The sequence below is a fragment of the Panulirus ornatus genome, chromosome 52 (genome assembly GCF_036320965.1).
Source record: "Panulirus ornatus isolate Po-2019 chromosome 52, ASM3632096v1, whole genome shotgun sequence".
NCBI classification, from domain to species: Eukaryota; Metazoa; Arthropoda; class Malacostraca; order Decapoda; family Palinuridae; genus Panulirus; species Panulirus ornatus.
The window spans coordinates 3365482-3385559 of NC_092275.1; the positions used below are offsets into that span (position 1 = coordinate 3365482).

General features: G+C 40.1%; 1 protein-coding gene across 1 annotated transcript in view; it reads right to left on the bottom strand.

Annotated features, from left to right (window-relative positions):
• LOC139764960 (intermembrane lipid transfer protein VPS13A-like) overlaps positions 1 to 20078 on the bottom strand; it is a 1504808-nt gene that overhangs the window by 871865 nt on the left and 612865 nt on the right. The window contains 2 exon segments of the mRNA XM_071692018.1: positions 4861 to 5012; positions 16578 to 16744. Of these exon segments, the coding sequence (XP_071548119.1) occupies positions 4861 to 5012; positions 16578 to 16744 (319 nt within the window).

The following is a 20078-nucleotide window of genomic DNA, read 5'->3' on the forward strand; positions in this document are numbered from 1 at the left end:
AGCGTTCAAGAATATGTGGAAGGCGAGAACATTATCTCAAAGAGCAAAAATGGGTATGTTTGAAGGAATAGTGGTTCAATCAATGATATATTGTTATGAGGCATGAACTATAGATAAAATTATGCTGAGGAGGGTGGATGTGTTGGAAATGAGATGTCTGAGGACAATATGTGGTGTGAGGTGGTTTGATTGAGTAAGTAATGATAGGGTAAAAGAGATGTGTGGTAATAAAAAGAGTGTGGTTAAGAGAGCAGAAGAGGGTGTATTGAAATGATTTGGTCACATGGAGAGAATGAGTGAGGAAAGATTGACAAACGGGATATATGTGTCAGAGGTGGAGGGAACATGGAGAGTTTGGAGACCAAATTGGAGATCGAAGGTTGGAGTGAAAAAGATTTTGAGCGATTGGGGCCTGAACATACAGGAGGGTGAAAGGCTTGCAAGGAATAGAGTGAATTGGAACACTGTGGTACATTGGGGTCGTCGTGCTTTCAATGGATTGAACCAGGGCATGTGAAGCATCTGGGGCAAGCCATGGAAAGATTTGTGGGGCCTGGATGTGGAAAAGGAGCTGTAGTTTCGTTTTTTTACACATGACATCTAGTAGACTGAGTGTAAGCAAATGTGGCCTTTGTTGTCTTTTTCTAGCGCTACTTCTCACGCAGGTGGGAGGAGGGGGGTGCCATTTCATGTCTGGTGGGGTGGCGCACGGGAATGGATGAAGGCAGCAAGTATGAATATGTACATGTATATATATGTATATGAATGTGTATGTATGTATTTATTTACTTATTTATTAAACTTTCTCGCTGTCTCCCGCATTAGCGAGGTAGCGTAAGGAAACAGACGAAAGAATGGCCCAACCCACCCACACACTCTTGTATATACATACACGTCCACACACGCACATATATAAATACCTGTACATCTCAACGTATACATATATATACACACACAGACACATACATATACACACATGTACATAATTAATACTGTCTGCCCTTATTCATTCCTGTCGCCACCCCGCCACACATGAAATGAAAACCCCCTACCCCCGCATGTGCACGAGATAATGCTAGGAAAAGACTACAAAAGGCCACATTTGTTCATACTCAGTCTCTAGCTGTCATATATAATGCACCGAAACCACAGCTCCCTTTCCACATCCAGGCCCCACAAAACTTTCCATGGTTTACCCCAGATGCTTCACATTCCCTGGTTCAATCCATGAACAGCACTCGACCCCAGTATACCACATCGTTCCAATTCACACTATTCCTTGCATGCCTTTCACCCTCCTGCATGTTCAGGCCCCAATCACTCAAAATCTTTTTCACTCCATCCTTCCAATTTGGTCTCCCACTTCTCCTTGTTCCCTCCACCTCTGACACATATATCCTCTTTGTCAATCTTTCCCCACTCATTCTTTCCATGTGACCAAACCATTTCAAAACACCCTCTTCTGCTCTCTCAACCACACTCTTTTTATTACCACACATCTCTCTTACCCTATTATTACTTACTCGATCAAACCACCTCACACCACATATTGTCCTCAAACATCTCATTTCCAGCACATCCACCCTCCTTCACACAACTCTATCTATAGCCTAAGCCTCGCAACGATATAACATTGTTGGAACAACTATTCCTTTAAACATACCCATTTTTGCTTTCCAAGATAATGTTCTCGCCTTCCATACACTTTTCAGCACTCCCAGAACTTTCGCCCCCTCCCCCACTCTATAATTTACTTCCACTTCCATGGTTCCATCCACTGCCAAATCCACTCCCAGATATCTAAAACACTTCACTTTCTCCAGCAAACAATTACTAACTTCGAAAGCCCTTTTATCCACAACAGACTGCATCCTTGCCCCTTTCTCCAAAACTCTTGCACTCACCTCCCTAACAACCCCATCCATACAAATTCAACAACCATGGAGACATCATGCACCCCTGCCGTGAACCGACATTCAATGGGAACCAATCACTTTCCTCTCTTCCTACTCGTACAGATGCCTCACATCCTTGATAAAACCTTTCACTGCTTATAGCAACTCACCTTCCACACCATATACTCTTAATACCTTTCACAAAGCATCTGTACCTACTCTATCATATGCCTTTTCCAGATCCATAAATGCTACATACAAATCCATCTGTCTTTCTAAGTATTTCTCACGTACATTATTCAAAGCATACACCTGATCCACACATCCTCTACCATTTACACAAAAAATATTCCTTGGATAAAGCCTATGTGCAAGCTAACTAACTATATCACAGCTATTCTTAAAAAATATTCCTTGGATAAAGCCTATTTGCATGCTAACCTTCTGAAACCACACTGCTCTTCCCCAATTTGATGATCTGTACATGCCTTCACCCTCTCAATCAATACCCTCCCTTATAATTTCCAAGGAATACTTAATGAACTTATACTTCACTTATACTCACCATTATCCCCTTTGCCTTTATACAATGGCACTATGCATGCATTTAGCCAATCCTCAGGCACTTCATGAACCATACATACATTGAATATTATCACCAACCAGTCAACAACACAGTCACCCCCTTTTCAACAAATTCCACTGCATTACCATCCAAACCCACTGCCTTCGGCTTTCATGTTCTGCAAAGCTTTCACTTACTCTTCTCTGTTTACCAAATCATTCTCCCTGACCCCTCTCATTTTGCACACCACCTTGACCAAGCACCCTATATCTGCCACTCTATCATCAAACACATTCAACAAACCTTCACAATACTCACTCCATGTCCTTCTCACTTCACTACTACTTGTTATTACCTCCCCATTAGCCCCCTTCACCAATGTTCCCATTTGTTCTCTTGTCTTACACACTTTATTTACCTCCTTCCAAAACATTTATTTATTCTCCCTAAAATTCAATGATACTTTTTCACCCCAACTCTCATTTGCCCTCTTTTTCACCTATTGCACCTTTCTCTTGACATCATGTCTCTTTCTTTTATACATCTCCCAATCATTTGCAATATTTCCCTGCAAAAATTGTCCAAATGCCTCTCTCTTTACTTTCACTAACCATCTTTCTTCTTCATCCCACCACTCACTACCCTTCCATCTGCCCACCTACCACCTTTCTCAAGCCACAAGCATCTTTTGCACAAGCCATCACTGCTTCCTTAAATACATCCCATTCCTCTCCCACTCCCCTTACGGCCTTTGCTCTCACCTTTTTCCATTCTGCACTCAGTCTATCCTGGTACTTCCACACAAGTCTCCCTACCAAGCTCACTCACTCTCACCACTCTCTTCACCCCATTCTCTCTTCTTTTCTGAAAACCTGTACAAATCTTCACCTTTGCCTCCACAAGAAAATGATCAGGCATCCCTTCAGTTGCCCCTCTCAGCACATTAACAGCTAAAGTCTCTCTTTCACATGCCTATCAATTAACACACAATCCAATATTGCTCTCTGGCAATCTCTCTGACTTACATATGTATACTTATGTATATCTCTCTTTTTAAACCAGGTATTCCCAATAACCAGTCCTTTTTCAGCACACAAATCTACAAGCTCTTCATCATTTCCATTTACAACACTTGAACACCCCATGTACACCAATCATATAAACCCTCAACTGCCACGTCACTCACCTTTGCATTCAAATCACCCATCACTATAACCCTGTCTCAGGCATGAAAACTGCTAACATACTCACTCAGCTGCTCCCAAAACACTTGCCTCTCATGATCTCTATTCTCATGACCAGGTGCATAGGCACCAATAATTATCCACTTCTCTAATCCAGTTTCAGATTTACCCATATGAATCTAGAGTTTTCTTTCTTACACTCTATCACTTAATCAACAACTCCTGCTTCAGGAGTAGTGCTACTCCTTCCTTTGCTCTTGTCCTCTCACCAACCCCTGACTTTACTCCCAAGACATTCCCAAACCACTCTTCCCCTTTACCCTTGAGCTTCACTTCACCCAGAGCCAAAACATCCAGATTTCTTTCCTCAAACATACTACATATCTCTCCTTTTTTCTCATCTTTCTTACATCCATACCCATTAGGTACCTCAATCTGAGTCTTCGAGGAGGATGAGCACTGCTCGCATGACTCCTTTTTCTGTTTCCCCTTTTAGAAAGTTAAAATACAAGGAGGGGAGGGTTTCTAGCCTCCCACTCTGCTGTCCCCTTTAATCATCCACTGCGGGGTATGCATGGGAAGTATATTTATTTATTTCTATTCATTTATCATACTTAATCGCCGTCTCCCGCATTAGCAAGGTAGCTCAAGGAAAGAGACGAAAGAATGGCCTAACCCACCCACATACACATGTATATAAATACACGTTCACACATGCACATATACATACCTATACATTTCAACATATACATACATATATATACACAGACATATACATATATACACATGTATATATTCATACTTGTTGCCTTCATCCATTCCTGTCACCACTCCAACACATATGAAATAGCATCCCCCTGGCGAGATATGCCATCATATGCTCTCTCTTGCCTTCATAAATGGATGACCAGAGCAATTAGTAAAGCAGCTATTACCTATTCCTAGGTTTCTCATGTATTCTTCTAAGACATCATTTGGCCAAATTTCCCTCAAATCTAAACAGTAATACTACAGTACCTACCTTCCACATACACATAACTTCAAAATATATCCCTGTATATGTGAGTTTTTATATAAATCAGTATGAACCAATTAACAAAACAAAACAATACTACTTGAAAACCTTTTTTCCATATGGGAAAATTATACAAGCAGTTCCTTGTAACTTTTGACTGTCTATGCTATGCTATATGAAAAAGGAGGGAGGCAGACTGACCTGCAGTGGACTGCGAACTGTTACTTTAGTTGAAAGGTGGTCTACTTGAACTGTGACAATAATATGATATCTTCTATCATTACGGGGTGGACTCAGCTGAAAGACACGACTGCGTGATCTTGTGCCAACAAAAACAGTGAGTTCATCAAATCCTGAAAGAGAAAAGTTTCAGTTTTCTTTTTTTATTATCAAAAAGAACCAATTCATGGTAGAAGTCTTCAGTAAGGCCAAATCTAGAATAGAACATAAATGGTAAAAGAAAAAAAATAGAAAACTATTCGATGGGGAAAAAATGGCGAGTCAAAAAAGTGTAAAGAGGAATGGAGGATAAGAGAAAGATAATGTATGTAAGAAAATACAATCAATTGTAGCCTGAATGCCTGGTTCTAATGAAATGAAAAGCAAGAGCAGTTAGCCTGATATGGAGGTATAAGATTTAATACATCACATCTATATATACTAGTAAATTTTCAGTCGAAAACAAGTATGGAAGAACCCATTAGTTTGGAAAATTAAGTTCTAGAGCTATCCATATGCTTGAGAACCACAAAGGTTTGTCAAAAATCAAGGGAAAAATTAGATGAGTTACTGGAACCTACAAAATCTTCTCCCACACTAAACAAAGGCTCTTCAATTGTCAAAAGAGTGTGCATATCTTGAATATCTAACACAGGGAGAAGATCTCCATCTAAATACAATAGTCCAAAATATATCCAAAATTTAAATTTATGTGCAATGAACCCTGTCTGTGAGGTTCTTGACTTCTGTCCACTTCAGCTATCTGTGTCCCAACTTATAATACTCTTTGCCTGGTGCCTACTAGGGATGCTATGGTGACCATACGTTTGGTTAAGTGGCAACACGTTCAACCACGTAAAAAAATCTGAGTTTTAATCCGACAGTCATATTGAATACATTTCTGTCACTTATGTCTGTCTACAGCTTTGAACTTTAAAGCTGTTTTACAGCTGTGATATATCTTGTACCTGTGCATGCGAAATTTTCATACACTTCTGGAAGTTGCCATATATAAGAATGACCATGAAACACAGCCTTGTTTGTCCAATGGTTTACTGCTTACATATATTTGCCTGCCCTCTACACTACCCTTACCCTCCTTCACTGCATGAAACAGGACATATAATAATTCAATGTTTTTCTTTTTGCAACGCTATTGTTATCTAGGTGTGTTTTATATTGCTGGCAGAGCACATGTGTAATGATGGCCATCAAAAGCTTTTAGAATTGTTTGTCTGTCAGCAAGTAAAAAGTACATTTGTCCTACTCCTGCCAATAGCCCGAGGTGAGATTTGTGACTGCTTTCAGATGGTATGAGTGACATCAAAATTTTGTTTTCTTTGGTATCATACTTGTTTTCAAGTGTTTTAAATTTCTAAAAGGTTACAAAACTTTGCCAAAATTCAAATTCTGATTTTTCCTTTTGTGTACTGAGGCCATCCATATTGGTATAGATATGTAGTGTACTGCTATCACTATGAAAGATTTAAGAATTCCAGCAAAATGACACAGGAGTTTCTGAAGGCTGCCACTCTATTTCTATGAGCTTCTATAGACCACATTTTGGTATATCCCAAGATCCTTTATGCCCAGAATCAACTACCATAAAAAAGACATCAAGCACTTGCTACTCAACTATCCTACACTCTCTGCACATAGACACACACACACTATAACACTTAGTAACCTGTTGTCCTAACTGGTGAGCTTAGCCAGCTTTTTGAGCACTAAAGGAACCTTGCAAGGATAGAAGGGAGTCCTGGGGTAAGAAGTAAGTGGCAGGTATACACACACCAATGTTGCCCTAAATACAAGGGTTACATCCCTGAGGATTGGCATGTTTGGGTAATTTTCTTTGGGGTGAAAGAATAGATTACAGGAAAACTGGGGCTAACATACCTGGATAATATGCTTGTGTATGTATGCTGGTCCATGATATCTTACTTTAATCAGTGTTGCATTTTTTAACTCTACTAACTCTCAATCCATATCTTTCATGCCTGTTCCCTTCAGAAACTCCCTCAAGGGGAGGGAGGGCAAGTCAAAACAGTCTCCGTAACTGGTAAACTCCAGTGCTGCTTTTTAGCCTTTAACGCCTCACCCTAAACAGGCAACTGGGAGAGGGCAACTCTAGCAAAGTAGTTTCAGAGGCTCCTACCTAATGTTTCTTTTGAATACTTCTACCTACTGTGTCTACCTGGTGGTTTCTTAACAAAAGTATGATTGATTAAGAAAAAAGTAGGGACTTCAATTGCTAATCTGTCGACACCTATTCCTGGAGATAGAATACCTTACATGATAATTAGGTAAGGGGAAACTAGAATATCTATATGATCTACCAAACCCTAAAGAGTGACAATTTTTTTTTTTTTTTTTTTTTTTTCCAAAAGAAGGAACAGAGAAGAGGTCCAGGTGAGGATATTCCCTCAAAGGCCCAGTCCTCTGTTCTTAACGCTACCTCGCTATCGCGGGAAATAGCGAATAGTATGAAAAAAAAAAAAAATGAAGGAAAAAAATTTGTATATGTATGTTTGGTAAGGGGACACTAGAATATCTATATGATCTACCAAACCCTACAGAGTGATAATGTAGATAATATGCATGAATATGAAGGAAAAAAACTTTGTATATGTATGGCTGGTTTGCGATATCTTACTTTAATCAGTTTTGTATGACTGGTTAAGGAAAAAGTAAGTACTCCAATTGCTAATCTCACAACACTTCTGCTCCTGGATGGTGGCACAGCATGTGCTGACACTTTAACACTTACATGGTATTTTTTTCTCACAAGAGTAGGTACAGGTTTAGCATCCCTAATCCGAGAATCCAAAATGTTCCAAAATCCAAAACTTTTTGAGCGGCGACATGAAGCTAAAAGTGGAAAATTCCACACCTGACCTCACTTATCCATGCTGGGGAGGGAGGGAGGGAGGGAGGGAGGGAGGGAGGGTAAACTCCAGTGCTGCTTTTTAGCCTTTAACGCCTCACCCTAAACAGGCAACTGGGAGAGGGCAACTCTAGCAAAGTAGTTTCAGAGGCTCCTACCTAATGTTTCCTTTGAATACTTCTACCTACTGTGTCTACCTGATGGTTTCTTAACAATAGTATGATTGATTAAGAAAAAAGTAGGAACTTCAATTGCTAATCTGACGACACCTATTCCTGGAGATAGAATACCTTACATGATAATTAGGTAAGGGGAAACTAGAATATCTATATGATCTACCAAACCCTAAAGAGTGACAATTTACCTGGATAATATGCATGAATATGATGGAAAAAACTTTGTATATGTATGTTTGGTAAGGGGAAACTAGAATATCTATATGATCTACCAAACCCTACAGAGTGATAATGTAGATAATATGCATGAATATGAAGGAAAAAAACTTTGTATATGTATGGCTGGTCTGCGATATCTTACTTTAATCAGTTTTGTATGACTGGTTAAGGAAAAAGTAAGTACTCCAATTGCTAATCTCACAACACTTCTGCTCCTGGATGGTGGCACAGCATGTGCTGACACTTTAACACTTACATGGTATTTTTTTCTCACAAGAGTAGGTACAGGTTTAGCATCCCTAATCCGAGAATCCAAAATGTTCCAAAATCCAAAACTTTTTGAGCGGCGACATGAAGCTAAAAGTGGAAAATTCCACACCTGACCTCACTTATCCATGCTGGGGAGGGAGGGAGGGAGGGAGGGAGGGGGTAAACTCCAGTGCTGCTTTTTAGCCTTTAACGCCTCACCCTAAACAGGCAACTGGGAGAGGGCAACTCTAGCAAAGTAGTTTCAGAGGCTCCTACCTACTGTTTCTTTTGAATACTTCTACCTACTGTGTCTACCTGATGGTTTCTTAACCAAAGTATGATTGATTAAGAAAAAAGTAGGAACTTCAACTGCTAATCTGACGACACCTATTCCTAGAGAAAGAATACCTTACATGATAATTAGGTAAGGGGAAACTAGAATATCTATATGATCTACCAAACCCTAAAGAGTGACAATTTATCTGGATAATATGCATGAATATGAAGGAAAAAACTTTGTATATGTATGTTTGGTAAGGAGAAACTAGAATATCTATATGATCTACCAAACCCTACAGAGTGATAATGTAGATAATATGCATGAATATGAAGGAAAAAACTTTGTATATGTATGGCTGGTTTGCGATATCTTACTTTAATCAGTTTTGTATGACTGGTTAAGGAAAAAGTAAGTACTCCAATTGCTATTCTCAAAACACTTCTGCTCCTGGATGGTGGCACAGCATGTGCTGACACTTTAACACTTACATGGTATTTTTTCTCACAAGAGTAGGTACAGGTTTAGCATCCCTAATCCGAGAATCCAAAATGCTCCAAAATCCAAAACTTTTTGAGTGGTGACATGAAGCTAAAAGTGGAAAATTCCACACCTGACCTCACTTATCCATGCTGGGGAGGGAGGGAGGGAGGGAGGGAGGGGGTAAACTCCAGTGCTGCTTTTTAGCCTTTAACGCCTCACCCTAAACAGGCAACTGGGAGAGGGCAACTCTAGCAAAGTAGTTTCAGAGGCTCCTACCTAATGTTTCTTTTGAATACTTCTACCTACTGTGTCTATCTGATGGTATGATTGATTAAGAAAAAGGTAGGAACTTCAATTGCTAATCTGACGACACCTATTCCTGGAGAAAGAATACCTTACATGATAATTAGGTAAGGGGAAACTAGAATATCTATATGATCTACCAAACCCTAAAGAGTGACAATTTATCTGGATAATATGCATGAATATGAAGGAAAAAACTTTGTATATGTATGTTTGGTAAGGGGAAACTAGAATATCTACATGATCTACCAAACCCTACAGAGTGATAATGTAGATAACATGCATGAATATGAAGGAAAAAACTTTGTATATGTATGGCTGGTCTGCGATATCTTACTTTAATCAGTTTTGTATGACTGGTTAAGGAAAAAGTAAGTACTCCAATTGCTATTCTCAAAACACTTCTGCTCCTGGATGGTGGCACAGCATGTGCTGACACTTTAACACTTACATGGTATTTTTTTCTAACAAGAGTAGGTACAGGTTTAGCATCCCTAATCCGAAAATCCAAAATGCTCCAAAATCCAAAACTTTTTGAGCGGCGACATGAAGCTAAAAGTGGAAACTTCCACACCTGACCTCACTTATCCATGCTGGGGAGGGGGAGGGGTAAACTCCACCAGACCTACGTACATTACTCACTATGTTCTTTGCTTTTTTCTGCTCTGAGGTACAAAGATTGTTAAAAATGTCAAAAAGGCTTGCAAATAATGAGGCTCCATTTGTTCATTAACTTACCAATAGTGAAATAGCTGAAACGTTTCATGGATCAGGGTGATTGTGATAAGAGAACGTTAAGTATGACTTTGTCAATACTGCAGAAAAAGTACCTATAAGCGACATAGTAAAAATGTGCGATGGACTTACTGAAGGACCAGATAACTCAGGAGGAAACATTTAAAAAACCTATTTGATAAAGCGATGAGTTCTGCTTTGTTTATGCTGTGCAAGTCTCAGCATGATGCAAACAAAGCATAACTCATCGCTGCAAATCTGTGTAGTGGGACGAGGAGAGAATACAGCATGATGGCCTAAGCAAAACAAATAAAAAAGACATTAGAAGTGGCTTACATCACTACCAAAGACAATGTCAACACAAGGTCTGGTTTCTTCTGCTGGTCACATCAGGCAGTGGAGATCACTGTGAATGGGTGAAGGTAGCAAAAGAGATCCTAACAGAGAGCAACACGCCAAGGCATCTGATTGGGTGACCTTCACTTGCAGGGGAATATGGTCCGTCTGAATGCTAGAATCAGTATCTCCTGAGGAAGACCGTTGAACGGTCAAAACATTGAGGTATGTCTCAGCTCTAACCAATTTGTTTATGCTGTGTAAGTCTCAGCATGATGCAAACAAAGCAGAAATCATCGCTACAAATATGTGTAGTGGGATGGCACGAGAATACTGCACGAGGGCCTAAGCAAACAAAAAATAAAGACATTAGAAGTGGCTTACATCGCTAACACATCGCTAACACAAGGTCTGGGATTATCTGCCGGTCATGTTGGGCAGTGAAGACCACTGTGAACAAGTGGAGGCAGCAAGACAAGCAATCCAATCAGAGAGCAACACGCCAAGGCGTCTGACTGGGTGACCATTACTTGCTGGGGAAAATGGCCCCGCCAAATGCTGGAATCAGCATCTCCTGAGGAAGGCCAATGAATGGTCAAAACGTTGAGGTATGTCTCATCTCTAACGTGTTTGTTCCCATACCATCCTCTTTTCCATGACTCATTATGCATACGCAAATATTCCAAAATCCGACAAAATCCCAAATCCAAAAAACTTCTGGACCTAGGCATTTTGGATAAGGGATGCTCAAACTGTAGTGTGCATCGTTGATTCAATAACTCTCAGAAGGAGACTTAAAGCTATTGCACTCTCCCCTTCATCCAGCTTGTACAACATTACCTCCTCTGCCAGTGTCACTACTTTCCTAATTTTCTATTTTCTGGCACCTGGAGTACCTATGCTATTGTCTGACATAATAGATCTGAGGGTATAGAGAGACACTATCTAAAAAGGGTGAAAGTTTCTTAGGTTCTAAGCGAGCTTACATATCATCATGAGGAACTAAGTTAAAGCAATGAGGCCAAGCAATGAACAAGAGCCAATGACAGACCAGAAAGTCGAAAGGGGAATCATGAGGTATGGAACTGTTCTAGAGCACACACAGTTCAACTAGAAAATGGTATGAAGTGTGAGCCACAAAGCACAGGAATGGTTTGTTTGGGAAGAAAATTGTAAAGATTTTGTGAAATACACCTTGTAAATATTTCTAAAGGCTTTAAAACAATTTCAAAGTCAAAGCATAGCGTATGTGTAGCACTCGATCTTAGGCATTAGGAGATGCAAACTTTTGCCAGCATGTAAAACAAGATATAAAAGATTTTTACACGACCATTCATCAAGAATAGTGCTTGCTATATAATTCATTCAAAGAAGACAATATCTATTATATGAAACTTTTGTTTATCATTATATCTTTATTTCTGAGAGCACCTTTGGAGCATCTGTTTAACAAGTACATTCTCAATATACCAGTTCACTGGTAATGGTATGGACCTACAACATATGAGACGCTACTTGCATAGTTATTACCAAATTTACATAAAATGGTATGGAAAACGTTTGCACAAGAAGCTTTATATCTTATAAAAGTCTACATACCAGAACTATGTGAGGATACTTCCACCTCTAGGAACATCTGTGTACTGCCTACTGTTACCTATTCTTTAGTTATCCTTCTGTGGTGTCTTATAGGTGTATATGATAATGGAAAGTTACAAATGCATACTTACGTTTATCAACATGACTATTGTCCTATAACTACTACCATGCCTCAGGTTAGTGGGTGGGTTAATAGTGGGAACCATTTCCTGTCTGGGTCTGATTATGTAAAGGCCGTCCAAGTGAGGATTGGCACTTTACCCACCCCTGCCAGGGCTTCTAGAGGCCAGCCCGAGATCAATGGCCTCTGTGACACATCATAAGCCCGGTATGCTTAGGCATATCACTCTGATGTGCCCATGTACCCATGGTGGGAAGGTAAAGAGGCACGATAACATCAGTGCCTATTTGGCCAGACGATTGAGACAGAGGGTGTACGAAGTGTCCTGTGAGCCTCGCATTCCGATTGTGGGGTCCTTTAGGAAGCCGGACATCGTGGCTCCCAAAGGCACAGAGACTTTCATCATCGACACTCAAGTCTCTGGTGTCCATTTTGTGCTTTCAGCTGCACATCAGTACAAGTGCAGCTATTACGGCACCCCAGAAGTCCTTCAGGGCGTATGGCATTTCACCAGGAAAGGCATCGTGAATGTGACATCTGCCACATTAAATTGGCGTGGCACATGGTGCCAAGAAAGTGCGAGTGCTCTCAGAGGGTTAGGGCATACTTATCAGGACCTAGAGGCGTGCTCAGTAAAAGCCCTAACCTGGACCCACTCCCTCTACAGGATATGGTCCAAGAGTACAGGTTAGCAATCGGGCCTGCCTTATCAATCTGATGTTGGCCGTCAGGTATGGCCCTTTGTGCGCTTGTGGTGAGCGGGATTAGGCCGTTCTCCTGAAGCTCCAAGGGCAGGCACCAGTTCCTGAGGGCGGGTTGTTGCAGCGAGCAGTGGGTGCCTTGGCAGGGTCGTCTGCTACTCTCGTACAACAGGCTGCACTGGAAGGTGAGCGGTGCTAGGGGATCTATTGTGTCCGTCAGTAGGGTGAAGTATTATCAAACCATTGTCTAACTGCTGCCTCTCAACTTACTTCTATCTATGTTATCAGCAGTCTGATCTACCATCTTCTCTTGGTGTGTCCATACATTCCTTCCTTCAATTAACAACTTCTTTCACTATCAACTATCAACTGATAATTCCCCATTAGATCAAAAAGAAATGCACAGTAGTATGTAGTTAGCCTTTCCACCACATCCCATCACTAATTGGGAATCTATGAAGAGAATCTAGAGAAGGGTATATACAGCATGGAATCAAGAATGGTGTGGGTGACTGGAAAGATTGGAATTATGAAGTATGCATCTGTGAATATGAACACAGTGCGAGGTTAGAATGAAATGAAGCATTTCTGGGGATATTTGATGGACTGTATAACTGGGTTTAAGAGGGAAAGGTGGTTGTAATGGATGACATGAATGTGAAAGTGGGATGTGATGAAACTGGCAATAAATGAAAATGATAATTATCCTGTGGACTGTGCTAAAAGGTTCAATCCTTGCAAACACCTTTTTTTCTGCACAGATGATCCATTGATATACATGGATAAGAAATGATGGAAGAGAACAAAAATGTTTGAAATGACTTTTTGGTTATGGATGATAGGATGAGAAAGGAGGCTGTGCTGGACACTAAAGTTGTGAATGGATTCTTTGTAGAGTCTGACCATTTTGCATTCTTGTGGAGGTGAAAATCTGGAAGAAATGGAGGTATGACATAAGAAAGAATGGAGACTTAGAAGTGTTTGCAAGTGAAAAGAGGAATCATAATGAATGCAAAATGGAGCATAAATGGGAAGAAAAGACTAGATAAAAGTGAAGTAAATACAGAAATGAAATCATATGTGAATAATGTGCTTAAAATGTTTAGAGAAAGACTTTTCAAGGAGGCAGAATCAGAACTCAGATAAGATATTATAAGATATATTCATAAAAGGGAAAATGTACAGTGGACAGATGAGATCAAAAATGCTGTGGTAGAGAAGAAAAAGGCATATGATAGATTGCTTGAAAGGAATATACAAGTGGAAATTTGGCAAAGGAGGGAAGAACATAAGATACATATGTGGAATGTTAAGAAGCTGGTAGATGAAAGCAAAGATGAGTTGATAAAGATTCTGAAAGAAAGATGAGAGAAAAGTTTTGGGAAAATAAGGGCTTGTCTTGAAAGAGGGTGAAAAAAGATAAAATGGATGTAAGAGTGAAAATGTAAATCCAAAAACTATGTAAGGGGAATTGCTGTATCTAATGGAGGAAGTGAAAGAAATATTGAAAGAGTATTATGAAGAACTGATGAATATAGGAGAACGTGAGGCAGCAATTGTTACATGCATAGGTATATGGAAGAGAATGGATATAAGTGCAGGGGCTTAAAGCAAAAAGGTAAAAAGAGCAATAATTAGGTTGAAGATAGGAGAGGCAACTACAGTGGATGGGATTAGGTTGAAATGATGAAGTATGGAAGATATAGTGTGATAAGAGTGGATGCATGTGATATGTAATTTAGCATGGAAACAGAAGGCTGTTCATGAGGATTGCTTGAAAGCTATTATCATTCCTTTTTTTGAGGAAAAGGTGCTAAGGATGTATGCACCTATTATAGGGAAATAAGTATAAGTATACCAGAAAAAGTGTAGGTAAGAGTGTTGACTGATAGAGTGAGGGGAAGTGACTGAATGCAGAATAAGCGAGAAGCAAGGGGGTTTTAGGAAAGATTGGGGATATATGGATCAGATTTTTGTGGAGAGAATTATTGTGAAAAAGTATCTAGCAAAAAGTAAGAAGCTGTATTCAGTGCAGCTTCTATGAAACTGGAGAGTGTATGGAATGTGTAAAGGATATATGGGGTAGGGGGAAACTGTTGGATGGTGTGAAGCCTTCTATTGAGAAGCAAATGCATGTGAAAGAGTGGATGGAGTGTTGAGTGAAAGTTTTGCTATACACGTGGGTGTGAGGCAGGGCCGTAAGATGTCACCCTGGCTTTTTAACATATATATGAAAAGGTAATAAGAGAGAAGATAGCAAGATTAGGGAAAGATGGTGGTGGTGGTGGTGGTGAGTTTTGGTAGCGAGTGACAAACTTGTTTACAGACAATAATACTAAATTGTTTGCTGAGTGGCATTGTATAAGATTTTAACTATGCTTTATGATGTGTTCAAGCACAAGAGGTTAAAGGTGAATGCAAGTATAAGTAACATAATGGTGTTTAAAAGGAAAAAGAGTGAGAGCATAGATTCTGGAATGCTCTACAGAGTGAGAAGGAAAATGTACTAACTTGTATTACAGATATGGGGGAGAAAGACTGGAAGAGGTTACAGAATTTAAGTATTTGGGAGGTATCTTGGGTAAAGTTGGTGATATGGGAGGAAAGATAAAGAAGACAGCAGTTCAAGGCAGAAGAGTTACAAAGTCTTTAAACAGAATAATAAGGAACAGGGTTAAGGGACAGCATAGTCCTCTCAACCCTGACCTATGAAGCCGAAAGCAGATATAAAATGAGTCACAGAGGTCGAGAATCCAGGCTGTGAAAATAAGCTATTTGAGGAGAGCAGGGAACACAACTAGATGGAATGAAGAAAAGAAATGAGGGATGTATTAAAGATTGGTATGGGAGGTTATACAAAGGGAAAGAACTGTGGCATGGTAGAGTGGGTGAAACACTACTTTGAGGTGGTTTGGGCATATGGAAGGAATGCAAGAAGGGGAAGTTTGAAAGAAGGGATATGATAGCAAGATTAAAGGGGTTAGTGTGAGAGGAAGATTGACTGTGACATGGGGAAATAGAGTGGAAGAGTACTGGAAGGACAGAAATGTTGCAAGAATGTGTGGAATGGTTTATGTGGGGAAGATATATAAAAAAAAAAGGGATAAGTGGAGACAATTTTGCCATGACTACCGCTCTGACGGGAGTAACTGGAGGGAACAGGTGTCAAAGATATAGAGAAAGATAAACTATTATACCTAGTTCTAGAACTTTTTTGCCTACTCCCCTTCTTTGCCTACATATGAAGATAGTCTTTGGAACAGGACATTTACTTTTAACTCAAAAGTTACTTTCCTTATCTGTGTGAGTGGTCATTTCTAAAATTGGTTTACCATCTCTCACATACTTTAAGTGGACTGGTGGTCATCCTTAAGAACATTTTTCACATTAGCAAGCAGAGTAAATGAGGGAAGAGGGAGCTGGGAATGAATCATGAATGCTTGGCCAACCCCTTCATACTTCGGAAGCTATCTTTACATTTTCTTTTCATTCAGCTTCATCTCATGGACTTAAAGAATACTTTAGAGGTGATAAAAAAGGAGAATCCTGTCCTTTCTCTAACCAATTTCTTTATGCAAAAAGGAATAAGAATAAAAATCATTATATAACATACCAGGAACATTGATCTGTAATCGATGCTTGGTGATATCTTGGTAGAGACTAACTGGGTTGGGACAAAGTTGATCAAATGCAGGTTCCAGGATAGGTATGTCCAAGGATGGACTTCCAGATGAGACACCATGACAGGATTTCAAGCTCAGGTGGTCCCAGTCCCCAACTCTGTGGAAAATATAATTTGAAAATAATTACGGAATGATTACATTCATTCACACTTAGCATATGCAACTTTGCAAATGACACAATAACTACATCAGAACAAATGAAAAACAAGCAAAATCCAAATTAATCATTTCACTGCGGATAGGGTGCATACACCTAACTATTTTTTTTTCTGTTTACTGTACATAGGGAATATACACCTCAGTAACTATTTTTCTGTTCACTGCACCTGGAGCAAAACACAAGCCATCATATGCATTACATGACATTCACTCCTCAGACCAATAGTATCAAAACAAAAGCAACACACAAACACACTAATGCCCTAAAAACAGTAACTAGCACCAGATTTGGACAACAAAAATAATTCCTTAACATCCTAGACAAACAACTCATCTGCTCCACTTTGGACTATGCCTCACCTGCCTCTTCCACCCTCTCAAAAACACATATATGAAAGCTGCAAACCACACAACATAGTGTGCTAAAAACAATAACTGGCTGCCTAGCAACCACAAACACTCAACAAACACCTTCACAACAAAACAAAGATTCTCCAATACCAACCCACCTCAACATGCTTGATTTTCACTTCTATGCAACAGGACTAAACCCCTCCCACCCAAACCATTCTATAACTAACCTACAATATCCCAGTAGGAATAAAAAGCTTATCCCTTCTATTCACTTCAGCAACCTCTTTTCCCAGGTCCCCAACCCACAACAAATATAACAGTTACAAAACACATACTCAATGAAATATCCTGACAAGCACTAAACAGCCAATCTCCCAACTCATTCTTACACTCCATCCCACCAAACATCCACCCATCAGACAACATTCTCCAAACAAACACGAGTTGCACTCTCCCACTTACACTCTGGATATCATCCATCACTACAACAGTGCAAACACCATTTTAGCCTATCCCAAGAACCTTCATACCCACAGTACAACTGAAAAAAAGAAAACCCCAAGCACTTACTACTCTATTGCCCAGCCTATAGGCGCACGCACAACATCACAACAATAAATGAACTGTGGTCCCAACTGGTGGATGTAGCCAGCTTCCTGAGTGCCACAGGAGCCTCATAAGGATAAAAGAGACTCCTGGGGCAGATGGTAAGATAAAGTGTGTATGTAATTTTTTTGTGCTTCTTTGCCATTTTTCAAATTGGAGAGGCAGAACCAGGAGCAGACCAAGATAGGCTGCATTTGCTCAAATCCATCCTCTAGCCGTTATGTGCAATGCACTGTAACCATGGCCCCCCCCCCTGTCCATTCCCATGTCCCAAAGACCTTTCCACAGTTCCCGTAACTGTTTCTTATCCTCTAGTTCAGTTCACTGACAGTATGAAGACTCCTGTACATAAAGGCTCCTACTTAATGTCACTACTGACTACTTCAACCTAATTTGTCTACCTAATATGTCTGAACATGTATGGATGTAACCAGGATGAAAGGTAAGGAGAGATAGGTTGCATGTTTGAGGAAAGAAACCTGGATGTTCTGGCTCTGAGTGAAATAAAGCTCAAGGGTAAAGGGGAAGAATGGTTTGGTAAAGTTTTTGGAGTAAAGTCAGGGGTTGGTGAGAGGATAAGAGCAAAAGGAAAGAGTAGTAAATTCTAGATTGAAGTGGGTAAAACTGAAAGTGGATGGAGAAATATGGGTGATTACTGGTGATTGTGCACATGATAATGGGAAGAAAGATCATGAGAGGTAAGTGTTTAGGGAGCGGCTGTGTGAGTATGTCAGCAGCTTCAGTGCACGAGACCAGGTATTAGTGACGGGTGATTTAAATGCAAAGGTGAGTAATGTGGCAATAGAGGGTATAATTGACGTACATAGGGGGTTCAGTGTTGTAAGTGGAAATGGTGAAGAGCTGGTAGCTTTGTGTGCTGAAAAAGGACTGGTGATTGGGAATACCTGGTTTAAAAAGTGAGATACATATAAGTATACTTATGTAAGTTGGAGAAATGGTCAAAGGGCATTACTAGATTACATAATAATTGATAGGCATGTAAAAGAGAGACTTTTGGATGTTAATGTGCTGAGAGGGGCAGCTGGAGGGATGTCTGATCACTATCTTGTGTAGGTGAAAGTGAAGATTTGTAAAGGTTTTCAAAAAAGAAGAGAGAATGTTGGTGAGAAGAGAGTGGTGAGAGTAAGTGAGCTTGGAAAGTACGAAGAGAGATTGAGTGTAGAATGGCAAAAGGTGAAAGCAAACAACATGAAGGGAGTAGGTGACACTTGCAAAAGACACATGTGGCATGAGAAAGGTGGGAGGTGGGCAGATTAGAAAGGATAATGAGTGGTGGAATGAAGAAGGGAAAAGAGAGGCATTTGGACGATACTTACATGGAAGGAGTGGAAATGACTGGGAAATGTATAAAAGAAAGTGGCAGGTCAAGAAGAAGGTGCAAGGTTGAAAAAGAGGGCAAATGAGAGTTGGGGAGAGAGTATCATTAAACTTTAAGGAGAACAAAAAGAAGTTTTGGAAGGAGGTAAACAACGTGTGAAAGATATGAGAACAAATGGAAACATCTGTGAAGGGTGCATGGAAAGAAGTGATAACAGGCAGTGATGAAGTGAGGAGATGAAGTGAGTATTTTGAAGGTTTGTTGAATATGTTTGATGAGAGAGTGGCAGATGTAGGGTGTTTTGGTTGGGGAGATGTGCAAAGTGAGAGGGTCAGGGGAAATGGTTTGGTTAAGAGAGAAGAGGTGATGAAAGCCTTGTGGAAGATGAAATCCAGCAAGGCAGCGGGTTTGGATGGTATTGCAGTTGAATTTATTAAGAATAGGGGTGACTGTGTTGCTGAATGGTTGGTATGTATGGATCATGGTGAAGTGTACAAAGGCAAAGGGGATAAAGGTTAAACTATAGAGGCATAAGTTTGTTGAGTATTCCTGGAAAATTGTATTGGAGGGTATTGATTAAGAGGGTGAAGGCATGTACAGAGCATCAGATTGGGGAGGAGCAGTGTGGTTTCAGAAGTGGTAGAGGATGTGTGGATCAAGTGTGTGCTTTGAAGAATGTGTGAGAAATATTTTGAAAAACAGATTGGTATTTATGTGGCATTAATGGATCTGGAGAACGCATATGATAGGGTTGAATGAGATGCTTTGTGGAAGGTCTTAAGAGTATGTGGTATGGGAGGTAAGCTACTAAAGCAGTGAAAAGTTTTTATAAAGGATGTAAGGTACGTGCTTGAGTAGGAGGAGAGGAGGGTAGGGCCCACATAGAATGAAGACAGAAAAGAGGGGAGGGGTGCATGAGAGATGTGGTATGACAGGAAATGCAAAAGCGAATAAACTGTGGAGTGTTAGAATG